Source organism: Hyperoodon ampullatus (genome assembly GCF_949752795.1).
Source record: "Hyperoodon ampullatus genome assembly, chromosome: 12".
Classification (NCBI taxonomy): Eukaryota; Metazoa; Chordata; class Mammalia; order Artiodactyla; family Ziphiidae; genus Hyperoodon; species Hyperoodon ampullatus.
This window is the reverse complement of record NC_136925.1, coordinates 73,039,514-73,053,579: the sequence shown is the minus strand read 5'-3', so window position 1 is coordinate 73,053,579 and position 14,066 is coordinate 73,039,514. Positions and strand designations below refer to the sequence as shown.

Here is a 14,066-nt window from a genome sequence, read left to right as displayed (position 1 = left end):
GTGGGGCCCATCAATCCGCGTTTTAACAAGCCCACCAGGAGAGTCTACGGATTAACAGCTTCAGAACCACGGAATGAAGTGCATGGAAGTGAAAATAAATGGAGAGATTTGGGAACATTAAAGAGGGAGAATCTGCTGAGCCTTGTGGCAGCAGAAGGGAAGGAGAGGGTGTGGTCAACAGAGCTTCCTTCTCAGAGTCCTGGCTGGGACCTGAACATGTGGTGGCACCCATTGGTGGAGACGGGGAACACTGCAGGAGGAAGCAATCTGGCTCCAGAAGTGAGGGAACATGGGTTTGGTTTCAAACATCTTTGGGTAGAGATGACACTGCCTTCTTTAACTTCCCACAGCACTTTGAGAATTTTCCAGGACATGATCTGTTTATGTTACATTATAGCTGAGCTTGAGTGCTGGCTTTGAACCAGCTTGAAAGCTCCTTGAGGGTTGTGGTCAGGTTTTATTTCTCCCCCAGAAAGCCAAGCCCAGGTGCCTACATAGAAGACATACCCATAATTGTTTATGCAACGAAGTACCCTCTTTAAAAAATTTTTTTTGGAGTTAAGAAATATACAGTTCCCTGAAGACAGAATTAGCACGAAGGCAATGAATTCAGCCTTTCTGGGGCAGATCTGTGCCTTCATTACCGTGGTGTCACGTGGAGTTAACAGTTTTACTACTACAACATTTAGGATGTAACAACACCAAACAAACTAACATTTTCTGAGTGGTTCCCAGGCTATGAACTGTATCGAGATGCTCTTTATACACATACCGTTATTTCGTCTTCAAACGACTCCGTGAGTTCAGTATTATTATCCAGGGTTTACAGGTTAAGAAACTGAGGCACCACTAGAAAAAGTTGGAGCCAGGATTCAAATCCAAGTCTGCCTGACACCAAAAATCCTGCTACTTATCACTAAGCTACAATCTCCTTATCATTCCCACTGCTTTCCAATCTATATATAACCTGTTAAAAAGGGAGGAAGGGGTCGGTTAGCAAAACAACTCTGGAGACTAAAGAGGGTTTACGGGGATATGAATTTTCTACCTTTTATGTGATGGGCTAAAAAATTTAAAGAAAGTTCTAACAGGTGGAAATGCATTAAAAATAATTTTTTAAAATAGCATTAAAATATCAGAGAGAATATTTTTTAAAGTTCTAGGTAGGAAAACAGTGTATTATAACAAGCCAGGAATGAATTTAAAATACTAAAAAAAGAAAAAAGAAAAAAGAAAGAAAAGGAACTATGTAACGGAATGGATCTAAATGCAGAAGTTAAATCACAGCACATCTGAGAATGAGACAGAACTGAAGTTTAAAAAATGAGGCATGCATCAAACAGAATTTATAATGCAGAGGATATGCCAGGCAGTAGCTTTTAATCTTTCGCTGTCAACCTAACTGACTGAGATGATAGAGCAGAAAACCTTTACACTGCAGTTCTACAAACACAGCTGGTTAGTAAAAGACTTCTTTGGGAAATGCTCGTCAGCGGTAACTGGCAGAGTATTGACCCTACTCTGATCTGACTTCTTGTGTCACTCGTGAACAACTGGATGCCCTATAATTTTGCACAAATCTTAAATGAAAGAAAAGCATGTTTTCACACAGCAAAGCCAAATAAGGAGTAGCTCAGAGGAGTACTCCTTGGTCCTTTAACCTCAGAGGCCAGGAGGATGGCTGTGGGCTCAGGTTATCTTTCCCTCTTCCTCCTGCAAAGAGGAAGACCTTCTTGCAGGAGGCAGGATGTTCTTCCCACCTTCAGGTTGGGGCTGTGCAGTTAGTGCAACACATGCCTGCAATGAAGAAGAAGACCACCAGGGGGAGCAAGGATGTGAACAAGGCTAAGAGGCTACATCTGAAGAGAGAAAAATCAATCTCATGGCTACAACTGGAAGGAGAGGAGAAAACGTCTTAATTTTTCAGGCCTTGTTGCTTCTTTCTTTTTCCCGCTTTTCTTTCCACTGAGTTTTCATTAGCAGACGCAGCTTTTGTCTATAGGACTCCAAGATAAGACCTCGTTTGCAGAACTGGGTGAACTTAGCCCTGTGGCCTGGAGACGGACTCAGCTAACCTTTTTGGTTCGCTTCCAAAGTCTGACTGGAGCACCTCTGATGCCTGTGGACACATCCCGCCTACTCTAAAGTCAGGAAGTTCTGAGGGTCATTCTAAGGAGACTTTTCCAAAACGTCTCAAGCAAGGGTAAGGCTTCTGAGATGACACCCCTCAATAAGACTTCAGGGGAAATAAGATGTCTTCAGAGTTTTGAGGGATTCTCAGGTGAAAGTGGAATTTTTCTTGCTTAGTGGAGGATTCCCCTTAATAGAGAGAAAACTTTCTAATAATTAGAGGCTTTCATGCAATGATTCTTCACTAGAATTGTGCATCAGCATCTCTTGGGGAGTTTTTTCCCCCCGTGATCCAAATATGTGGGCTCCACCATTAAGAGTATATATAACTCAGTATTTTGTAGTAAGACCTAGAAATATGTGTTGTGAAACAGCTCCCAAGAAGACTCTGATGCCCATGATACTTAAGAACCAATTTTTTTATTAACCTCCCACTGCCCATGAATAATGTTCTATCTCCTTAGCCTAACATTCAAGGTTCTCCACGATTTACCCCAGTTCACTTTCAATTCTTATTCTCCCACATTCTTCTTGAGCACTTACTTTTTCCGATAAAAGAGGGTGATAATACTTTCCTAATAGTGTTGCTTAAAGGATTAAAGTAAGATGCACAAACATCTAGTGTGCTGTCTGGTGCTCAGTATACACCAATAAGAGTAGGTCCCCAATGAATATACATCACAATGGATAAAGAAGCAATGGCGAGACCTGCCTCAAAAACAAATGAGTGAACCTTTGCCTTTAAACAGAGGCCGTTGACCCTGCTTAAGGAAGCCTAGGAGGAATCCCCGTGGCCCTAAGACCGTTTCCAAACCTAACACGGTTTCTTTAGGTGCACTTCCTCTTCTCAAGTCGCAATGCTTTGTAGTCACAGTCAGACTTGGACTTTGCAGTGGGTGAGAGCAGTGGGGAAGGGAAGTTAAAACACTATAAAGAAATTCTGTTTCCGACCAAGAGGCTAAAGCAATCTAGAGCACACAGACGTAGGGGCTCTGTCTCCTCTACCCTTTGAATACTTTTCAAGATTTTAGTCATTTGTATGGCTGTTGAACAGAGTCAGAGCAGATGTGGAGTTTATAGTGAAAGAGTAGCCTTTACTGATATGGCTGATGGAACCATGTAGGCTGGTCCACCAGCTCCAAACTGTGAGAGTCCTGTGGGATGCAACTGAGAGCCACAAACACTCCTAAAGGGTCCCCTGGCCAGCTAAGACTGGGAAACTCTAGGTGAAAGCTGGTTAAGCAGATTTTTCATTTTGTTTTTAATTGAAAGCATTCTCAGAGTCTTTAAAATATGAATAATTGTCATGACTTTCCTAGAGGGGGACAAGGGGACAACATTTCCCCAATTTATTGAATCATGGTATTTTCTTTTTTTTCAGTGTCTTAGTGGACTAGGATACTCAGTAACACACTTAGGGAAATGCTGATATGATGGTTTTGAAAGGGATCCTTAACTCTGTAACTCCCGTGGCACTTGATCAAAAAAAAGTTTCCTGGACTCTACCCTAGAATCTCCAGGAGAAGGGCCATTGCAACTATATGTTTCAAAAGGCTCTGCTGGGTATTCTGCTGTGCAGCCAGAGCAGAGAGCCACTGCATTAGGAGAATGGCTCCTGGATTCGGGAGGGCCTAAGTTCAAGTCCAGGTACCATGGATAGTCATTTTATTATATTTGGAAAGTGACTTCATCTGGTTGTCTTAGTTTTCTCATCCATAAAATAGGAAATCATACTCACTCACTGGTATAGTTTTAGGCCCAAAAGAGTTAAATGAAATAAGGAAGTAAAACAATTAGCACAGAGTAGGTGCTGTTTGCAATTTGGAATCCTCAGTAGCTTCAGTATAAATAAAAATAGAAAAAGTATTTGCTTTCTCCATCTTTTAGGCTCATATGCCAACAATTTTTGCCTTTCTCCAACAGGAATGAAATAATTTTGAACTCTTATGTCTGTGATATGCCTGTGACACTTTGACTTTTGTTATCCTTAGAGCAATGTTCTGAAAGATAGGGTCAGACCATTAACAAAGCTGGTTATGAGTCTTTTGGAAATCACGTCCCATGTCTTCTGGAAAAATAGTTCTTTATCTTTTAGATTGTACATAATCTCCATTTTCCAAGAAATTATCTAAACTAGCCCAAGAAATTGAAATCCGGTTTTAGAGCATAAATGAAATGATGTCATCTTAGGTTTGCATTATATGCCCTGCAAAGGTCCAACATTTGGCCAGCACCAGCTGTCCATGTTCTTCTGTTGAGGCAGAGTTTTCTAAAATATTAACTTCAAAGGCATTTCTATTTCTATAAGGGCAGATGTAGTGGGATTTTTATAGACATTCTAACATTTGCTGTCTTTCATGTTCTCTTTCCTTTTAAATAATCCCTCAGTGTTTTATCCCATTAAATAGATTTTTAAAATCTAGTACTGAATGGGGATGTGTGTGTGTGTGTGTGTGTGTGTGTGTGTGTGTGTGTGTGATGACAGCTACCCTCCAGGGAGAAATGTATGTGTGAATTTGACTCTGGCCCAGAGAGGTGCCACTGTGTATGAATGCAATGGTACAGATGATTCCAGCCTTATATGTGGATACTTTCCTGAAGTTCATTTGTAAGTCAGTAGTTTGGAACTTGGAACACATTTTCTCCTAAAAGAAATGTTCTACATGGTGGAGAGAGTTCCCGGGCCAGCCCACAAGAGCCTGTTTAACTCATACTGCACCTGAAGCAGAATTGTTAGTAACTCCAGAGAACAGCATTTCCATGGAAACACATTTTCAGAGTTCTACTCTTTAATGTTGAGAAACACTGACTATAAAATTTTAACTTGTCTCCTAAATCACTTACCCCCTTTTCCTTTAATAAATTATCAAGAAGAGGAGCTATTCACACCACAAATTATTTCTTGAATATGTTAGGTTAAAAGAGTATTTTTTTCTTTGCTTGTTTCATGTACTTTGAAACTTTAGAAGAAGGATGCACGTAACAAAGAAAAAGAGTTTCTTTAAACATTCTCGAGCTACTTCAAACTTGGTTTTTTTTGTCCTGGCATTTCCTGGCTCTCCCTGTATGTCACAGCCTGCTCGGCTAGCTGCAGAGAGGCAACTGTCACTATCCTTATGCTTGTTTTTAAATACATCAAAATTGTTTATTCATTTTTTTCTACCATATCTTTACCTTTCCCTTAAGTTTTTAAAACTTGCCTTATAATTTAATAGGAATCTGGAATAACTAAGTAATGAAATATATTCTAGGTCACGCTGACCACAGGAATCAGAAATGTTTCAACTAATTATACACAGATTACGGTAGAAGTTGTATAAATATATCACAGAATCACAGGGCTGGAAAGAACCTTAAAAGATTGTCTAGTCTATTCCCTGGCTTCTAGACAAGCCAGTCATTCCAAACAGATGAGAGCTAACCTCTATTTTAGAGAAGAAGGATGACTTTGGCTTTAACCCTTTCTGAAAGATTTAACAGTTCATGCACCAATAGTAAATTATTCTTCGTTTTTAATCTACATTCTTCCCTTGACAGTTCCTCATAGGAAACAAAGTAGGTTGATTTGTGTAAGATCCCACAGTATATTTAAATTTCATATTTTGTTCTTGCTCTTCTAGGGCCTTCCTGAACATCTCAGGGTCTAATACTTTTGTTACTTTGCTCCCTCTGGGTTGTTACACTTTTCAGCACTGGGAACTAAAATCCAGCTACTGTGTTTTGTTAGGCTTCAAGAACTGAGCATAGTTTCCACACATAGGAACATTTAAGTCTAACCTGATAAGCAGACCCGAAGACTCAAAAGAAAACCAAATTTTATATTTATAATAAAATTGCAAGAGCATAGGCTATTTATTATGGTCACTCTCTTTCAGGTAGTGAAAATAGCATAGGCTATTTATTATAGTCACTTTCTTTCAGCCCTAATCTTATTCATTCTTCAGTAAGGTAAGGAAATCAAAGAGAACCTACCCCAATGGAAATTATTGATAAACTGTGATATCCTTAAATGTCACCAAATATCATTTTTCTATTGAGCACCTACTACAGAACCTGCAAGGGGTAATCTCAAAATATTTTTTGCTCATTGATAATGACTATTTAGACTTGTTACTCAGAGACTCTTTAATGGAAGTTTCCAAAGGAATGGGCATTTTAATCTCTATACTGTGGACAGCACTAAACATACAGGCTTTATAGCAAGTACTGCTGGCTGTGTTATGCACTTAAAACAGTCCTACCATCCCCCGTGATAAGAGAGACAGGAAGGCTTATTGCATATTCCCTCTGTGTGTGAGATTTTGAATGCCTCAAAGGTGGAGATTATGTCAGAAAGAAGCAGACATGGGTGGAAATTTCCATACTTATGGTCTCAACCTGACAGTCAACCATATACCTTGTTTATTCCCCAAACTTACCTTGTCACTGAGTGGTGTGATGGTTAATTTTATGTGTCAGTTTGACTGGCCAAGGGATGCCCAGATTAAACAATATTTCTGGGTGTATCTGTGAGGGTGTTTCTGGATGAGATGAGCATTTGAATCAGTGGACTCAGTAAAGTAGATTTCCCTCCCCAGTATGGGTGGGCCTTATCCAATCCCTCGAAGGCCTGAATAGAACAAAATGTGGAAGAAGGAGGAAGTCGATTTTTTTTTTCCTGCCTCGCTGATTAAGCTGGGACATCTCACTTTACATTCCCCTGCCCTTGGACTGGGATTTACATCATTGGCTCCCTTGGTTTGCAGGCCTTCACACTCAAGCTCAGACTCAATTACACCACTGGCTTTCCTGGGCCTTCAACTTGCAGATGGCAGATGGTGGGACTTCTCAGCCTCCACTGTTGCATGAGCCAGTTCCTCATAGTACATCTCCTTTTCTTTATTCCTATCTATCTATCGATCGATATATCTCCATCCTACTAGTTCTGTTCTCTGGAGAATCCTGACTTACAGTGGTGGCTACTCATCCATGCTAAATACCTAAGGGGACCGAAGCAACTTTCTGAGAGCAGGCTAACAAACTTGACCCTGTAAAATGGTTGTGGGAGCACTAGGCCTAACTTTTCTGCATTAGCAAAGTATTTCAATGGAGATGGTTAAGCCTACTTCGTGTACGCTTACAAAGTAGAATCTGTCTGTAGAGCTTCCTGGCAGAACCTAGCACCCCTACACGACCACCAGCATGACCCTTGTATGGTTCAGCTGTATTAAGGCAGATTTATTCCCGGGAAACGGGGTAATTCTTTTGTTACCAGTGAATATGCCAAAAGCTGTTTTGGAGACTCAAGATCCCCTGAACTTACCATAATAGGAAGCTCATGTCCCCATCAACCAACAAAATTCCTGGACCAAAGAGGGTTTTCTCTTTATGATAACCATAAAGACTTAGGACACTTGTGAGAAAACACAGAGGAAGAAATATTAAAATAAAGTTTTCTTACTTTTGCTCCCCAAATGTCAGCATTATTTATAGCTCAGTGGTGTAACTCTCTGATATTTAAGCATTGCTAACGTTAGCTAAATATACAATGACCAGCGTACCCTAGCCTTCATTGGTCTTAATGAAAGTATCCCTTCAGGGAAACTTCCTGGTTTGAAGACTTCCGTCCAAACCCTTAACTTAAATTTCCTTCCGCACTCTGGCAGAAACACAGTATGACGTTATACCTTTGGTATTCATCTGTTAGGGACTCAAAGGGTCTTCCAGAAGGCACCCACTAATTACACAAATGAATTGCAGCGCAGTACAACTTAACCACGGGCAGAGACAACTTACTTGTTCATTTTTGGTAAGTCTGGTTTTGTTGTGAATGTCTGACGTAACCAAATTGAATCCGTGCTTCTCTGACAGGATTCTCAGAAGCAAGACCACGGTCCGGCTGCCACACTTGCCAACTCTGTTGTACACCACCTGGCTCGGGAAAGGTAGCGCCTGGGCAGAACGGGAGAGCAAATGAGAGGGTGTGGGTTAAAATACATCCCTCAATTTCAGAACAGTAAATGTCTCATCAATCTAAATGAGAAGTGTCCATACGAAACTAACAAGAGAATGGAAGCGATGAACTCGTATTTACCTTCACAGCATAACTTGAGAGAAACGCTGGACTCCTTATCCATCTGCCCTGATACTTAACACTGGTAAAATTTCATGCCCTCTATAATACTGATTGTGAAACTGCTGTTGTTTTTTTCTTAGGAACAAAGTATGTAAATATGTGCTTTAATGATCGTGTTCTTTTGCAAGTTACATTATGCTTTATCAGAACTTAATCTGTAGACTGCTCAAGAGAAATATAGTAATTTAAAAAATTGAGACATAATTTCCATAAAATAAAATTCACCCTTTTAAAGTATACATTCAGTGAGTTTCAGTATATTCACAAAATTGTGAACCATCACCACTACCTAATTCCAGAGCGTTTGAAAAGAAACTCCATACCCATAGCAGTCACTTCCATTTACCTCATTACCTTGATCCATTGAAACCATTTATCTACTTTCTGGCTCTATGGCTTTGCCTAAAGCATTCTGAACATCTCATATAAAAGGAACCATAGGATATGTGGCCTTTTGTGTCGGGCTTCTTTCACTGAGCATAATGTTTTTAAGGTTTATCAGTGTTGTAGTGTGAAGTATGTACTTCATCTCTTTATATGGCTGAATAATATTACATTGTATGGATATACTGTATGTTTATACACTCATCAGTTGATGGACATTTGGATTGTTTCCACCTTTTGCCTACTATGAATAATGCTGCTATGAACGTTTGTCTATAAGTCTTTGTGGAGACATGTTTTTGATTCACCTTGAGTAAATCCTAGGAGTGGAAATGCTGGATCATATGGTAACTCTACGTTTAATCTTTTGAAGAACTGCCAAACTATTTTTAATACAGCTGCACCATTTTATATTCCCACCAGCAATGTATGAGAGTTTCAGTTTCTCCACATCCTTGCCCACACTTGTTATTGCCTGTTTTTTTTTATTATTATTATAGCCATCCTAATGGGTGTGAAGCGGTATCTCATTGTGGTTTTGATTTGCATTTCCCTGATGACTAATGATGTTGAGCATATTTCATGTATTTATTGGCCATTTGTACAATTTCTTTGGAGAAATGTCTATTCAAATCCTTTGCCCATTTTAAAATTGGGGGTTTTTTTATTGTTGAGTTTTAAGTTTTATATTTTTTCTGGATTTGCAAATATACGATCTGCAAATATATTCTCCCATTTTATGGATTGCCTTTTCACTTTCTTGATAGTGTCAAAACACAAGCTTTTAATCTTAATGGAGTCCAATTTATCTAATATTTCTTTGGTTGCCCATGCTTTCGGTATCATATCTAAGGAACCACTGCCAAAGCCACAAAGTATACACTTGTGTTTTCTCCTAGAAGTTTTATAGTCTTAGTGCTAACATGTAGGTCTTTGACTCATTTTGAGTTAATTTTGTGTATGGTGTGAGCTAGTGACCTAACTTCATTGTTTTGCATGTGAATATCCATTTGCCTCAGCAACATTTATTGAAAATATTGGTTTTTTTCTCCATTTAACTGTTTGGTACCTCACTGAAAATCCACTAAGTATAAATTTATGGGTTTATTTCTGGACTCTCAATTCTATTCCATTGATCCATATGTTTTTATCCTTATGCCAGTACCACAGAATCTTTTTTTTTTTTTAACATCTTTATTGGAGTAATATTGCTTTACAACAGTGTGTTAGTTTCTGCTTTATAACAAAGTGAATCAGCTATACATATACATATGTTCCCATATCTCCTCCCTCTTGCGTCTCCCTCCCTCCCCCCCCATCCCACCCCTCTAGGTGGTCACAAAGCACTGAGCTGATCTCCCTGTGCTATGCAGCTGCTTCCCACTAGCTATCTCTTTTACATTTGGTAGTGTATAATGTCCATGACACTCTCTCACTTCGCCCCAGCTTACCCTTCCCCCTCCCCGTGTCCTCAAGTCCATTCTCTATGTCTGCGTCTTAATTCCGGTCCTGCCCCTAGGTTCTTCATAACCTTTTTTTTTTTTTTTAGATTCCATATATATGTGTTAGCATATGGTATTTGTTTTTCTCTTTCTGACTTACTTCACTCTGTATGACAGATTCTAGGTCCATCTACCTCACTACAAATAACTCAATTTGGTTTCTTTTTATGGCTAATATTCCATTGTATATATGTGCCACATCTTCTTTGTCCATTCATCTGTCGATGGACACTTAGGTTGCTTCCATGTCCTGGCTATTGTAAATAGAGCTGCAGTGAACATTGAGGACCACAGAATTTTGATTACTATTTCTTTGTTATAAGTTTTGAAATCGGGAAGGGTGAATCCCTGCAACTGTGTTCTTCTTCTTCAAGATTGTTTTGGCTATTCTGGGTCCCTTGCATTTCGGTATGAATTTTAGGATCAGCTTATCAATTTCTGCAAAAAAGGCAGTTGAGATTTTGATAGGGATTGTGTTGAATCTGTAGATCAATATGGGGACTATTGCCATTTTAATAATATTAAGTCTTCCAATCCATGAATATGGATGTCTTTCCACTTACTGGATTTTCCTTTAATTTGTTTCATTGATGTGTTGCAATTTTCAGTGTAGAAGCCTTACAATCCTTTTATTTATTTTTTGATGCTACTATAAATGGAATTGTTTTCTTAATTTAGTTTTTGGATTGACTGTTAGCTGATAGAAATACAATTGATTTTTGTATATTGATCTTGTATCCTCCAATCTTGCTGAACTCATTTGTTAGCTTTAATAGTTTTTTGGTGTGGATTCTTTAGGATTTTCAAAATATGTGATCATGTCATCTGCAAATAGAGATAGTTTTACTTCTTCCTTTCCAATATGGACGCGTTTTATTTCTTTTTCTCTTTTAATTGCCCAGTTATGACGATTCTGATAGACTAAGAAGTAATTATAACAAGTATCTGATTAAATATTTATATCCCCAATAAAGATATTATTTCCATTTTGAATGCTCAGCATTGAGCAATAATTAACGAATGATAATCAAAAGATTCCTTCATTCAGCACATATCCATAACAGAAGGCCATAAAGAGGCCCAAAGCTAAAGAATATAGTACATATAAACATAAACATGCCCCAAACTTGCCTATGGTATGCAACTTGAATTTTTGCCTTTGTAATTCTAGGTTTAATTTCCTAAAATGTTTTATATGCGGAGCAGCGTTTCGTAAATTTGGAGTGAAGGCTAATTGTCATTGGAGTAAAATATAATAATTATATCACTCACTTAGCAACCAGTCATGTACCATTTTGATATAATTCTTCATATATATATATTTTTTAAATGAGCAGTACTTTGTTTCCTTAGGGCCAGTCAGTATGTTCTATTATGTGTCCTCACAGCACCTAGAAAATGCCGTGGATACACAGGGTCTCAACAGACATCGATTGGTTCTTGGCAGCTCTGATAGGTTTAATGTACTGTTTAACACTAACGCAGTGATTCCAGTAAACTGTGAGACCAGGAGAATCTTCCAATGCAGCTCTGATTTTTCTGACCAAATGCTAATACAAGTCATCAGGGTAAAAGACCATGATTATAATAGGTCATTTTACTTATGGTTCAGTCAGTGAGCACCCCAAAAGTCTGTTCTCTGGCAATGACTGCAGAAGTTCAGATATTCAGATAAATTATTTAGTTCTGACTTTATGAGGTTATGACCCAACGAGGTTGAACTGGGCTTCATGTTTAATAGAATGATATTAATAGTGTTTGTAAGTTGGATTTTCCGTAATAACCGGGCTGGGGGATAGACTATGGTTGTGACAAAGCTGCCAAAATAAACACAAATTTTAATTTCTTTCAGGAATTAAACTGTTCAAGAATTGGGTGAGTGCATTTTTCCCTGTCTTCTAGCCCAGCATAGAACAGCAAGGGAGAATTTGTTATGACTAAATTGATGACCTAGAAGATGTGAGTTACCACATATTAAGCACTTTATTTTAAGAGTGCAGAGTATATCTTAGAAGATTTAGATGAAGAACAGAGGCACTTAGAAACCTTAGATGGAAACACTTAATTTCTCCTGAATTTCTTGGGTAATCAACACAGTAGCAGGCTTAATATCTACCTACTCTCTTTTGCTAAGAGCTAAGGATGTTATTTACCTTTGGGTTATTGGTTAGTTAAGTTTTTAAAAATACGTTCACTCCAATTCTTTCATTAGTTTTGTGGGAAGCTCCCAAATAATGATTATAAATATCTGATATTTAAAAAGAACACATATAAAAACAAAAATCCCTGCATCATTCAAATGATATTTGAAAAAAATAGCTATATCTACAAAAACGTTTGAAAAATCCCCAATGTGACTCTAATTTTACCATTTATTTAAATGCCAATGTACAGCTACAGAGTATAAAGATAGAACTAGGAACTGTGTTTTCAGATAAAGCTTCTGGAAGCAGTCTTGTGACCTTTAAAGACACAGCATACACCATCACAAACATAAACCTCTCTCAAATTTAGGGTGGGGCTCTTAGGTCCTTTTCTAAAAACCTATAGAATCCACTGGAAATTAGCAAATTTAGTCAGGCCAAATCAATGTGTTGATTTGGTGGTTTGGGATAAGGTGTTAAAATTAACAACGGCAACAAGTTGATTCATCCCTGCTTTTGGTAGAACTATAAATTTGCTCCTGAGGTCTGCTTTACCAATCACTGTCATCTTTTGTTGATGACAAAAGGCCCTGTCCCAGGCTCTGTGCCATGTAAATTCTTTCAATCCTTGTTAGAGATAGTGAATCAAATAGCATAATTGTCTTCACTCTATTGTGCCTTTCTCTAGGAGTTTAAATTATCAAATGATTTAAGCATCATTCATAGCACCTAAGTGACTCTCCTGTGTGCCCTCCCCTGTCCCAAAGATCATAGATTCACAGAATGACAGGGTTTGAGGTCTAGAGGCAATGTGGACTAATCCATCCATTCCAACTCCCTCCCCGCCCTGCACGCCCACCCCTATCACCCCCATCCCCAGCCCAATCTGCGTTTGACTGGGCTAGAGCTTTACCCTGTCTTTACCTTGACCTTGTCTTTTCACCCTCTCGAGTACTCTGTGAGGTAGATAGTAGCACTATATTTAGGTGAATAAAACGAGGCCAGAGAGATCATTTGGCATGTTCAAGGCGACAAAGCCAAAAAGTGGCACGTAACAACTAAAGCCCAGCTTGCAGCTCTCCTGACCCCAAAACGACACTCTATTTAATAGACTACCACACCAAAGGGTGAAAATGACCTCTAGTTTGGCTTCTGCAACAGAGATGCTCTTTCTTTTTGTCATGTCTTGAATGTGTCCAACCTCATTAAATGCTACTGTTCAACAGTCAACTATCACAACGTGTATCATCGGGCATTACTCATCCATTACTTATATCCCCAGATCCTCAGCTGGAACTGACAGGAGTCGACTGGCCTCTCTTTCTCCTTCCTCTGGACAGATTTTATAAGCTAATGTAAGCCCAGAGTGTCAGAGCAGCTAATGGGAGAAGAGTAGGATATAGTTTTCCCTTTATTCCTTCCCCTAATCTATCATAGGCAGTCACAGCTGCCTTAGATATTGTGACCCACTTCACCAGGAAAGGAAAAAACAGGAAGCAATAAGTCATAGTAAAATATATATAAAATCCTAAATGCACTTGAAATGTCTATCAAGACAAGCAAATGGTAAACTTAACAACTGTGAAAAGACGCCTAAAGACCTCTTAAGATCAACCTCAAATCCCTGTTTTCTTCAACAGATATTTGCCAATTGTCAGGCATCTCAACTTTAATGTTCCTATTATCATTTGCACATAAATTTTGAATACTTACTCTTTCTTTGAGTGTCCTACAAAGAAGTACACAACAAAAACCCTCACCCCCCCACCCCAAATGATTCTTCATTCTTGG

General features: G+C 38.8%; 1 protein-coding gene across 1 annotated transcript in view; it reads right to left on the bottom strand.

Moving 5' to 3' along the window:
- The window catches only part of UST (uronyl 2-sulfotransferase), a gene marked incomplete at both ends in the record, with an annotated part of 296,437 nt that overhangs the window by 118,821 nt on the left and 163,550 nt on the right, over positions 1 to 14,066 (bottom strand). Inside the window, one exon of the mRNA XM_079716162.1 lies at positions 7,906 to 8,061. Coding sequence (XP_079572288.1) covers positions 7,906 to 8,061 — 156 coding nt within the window. The remainder of the gene's footprint in view (positions 1 to 7,905; positions 8,062 to 14,066) is intronic.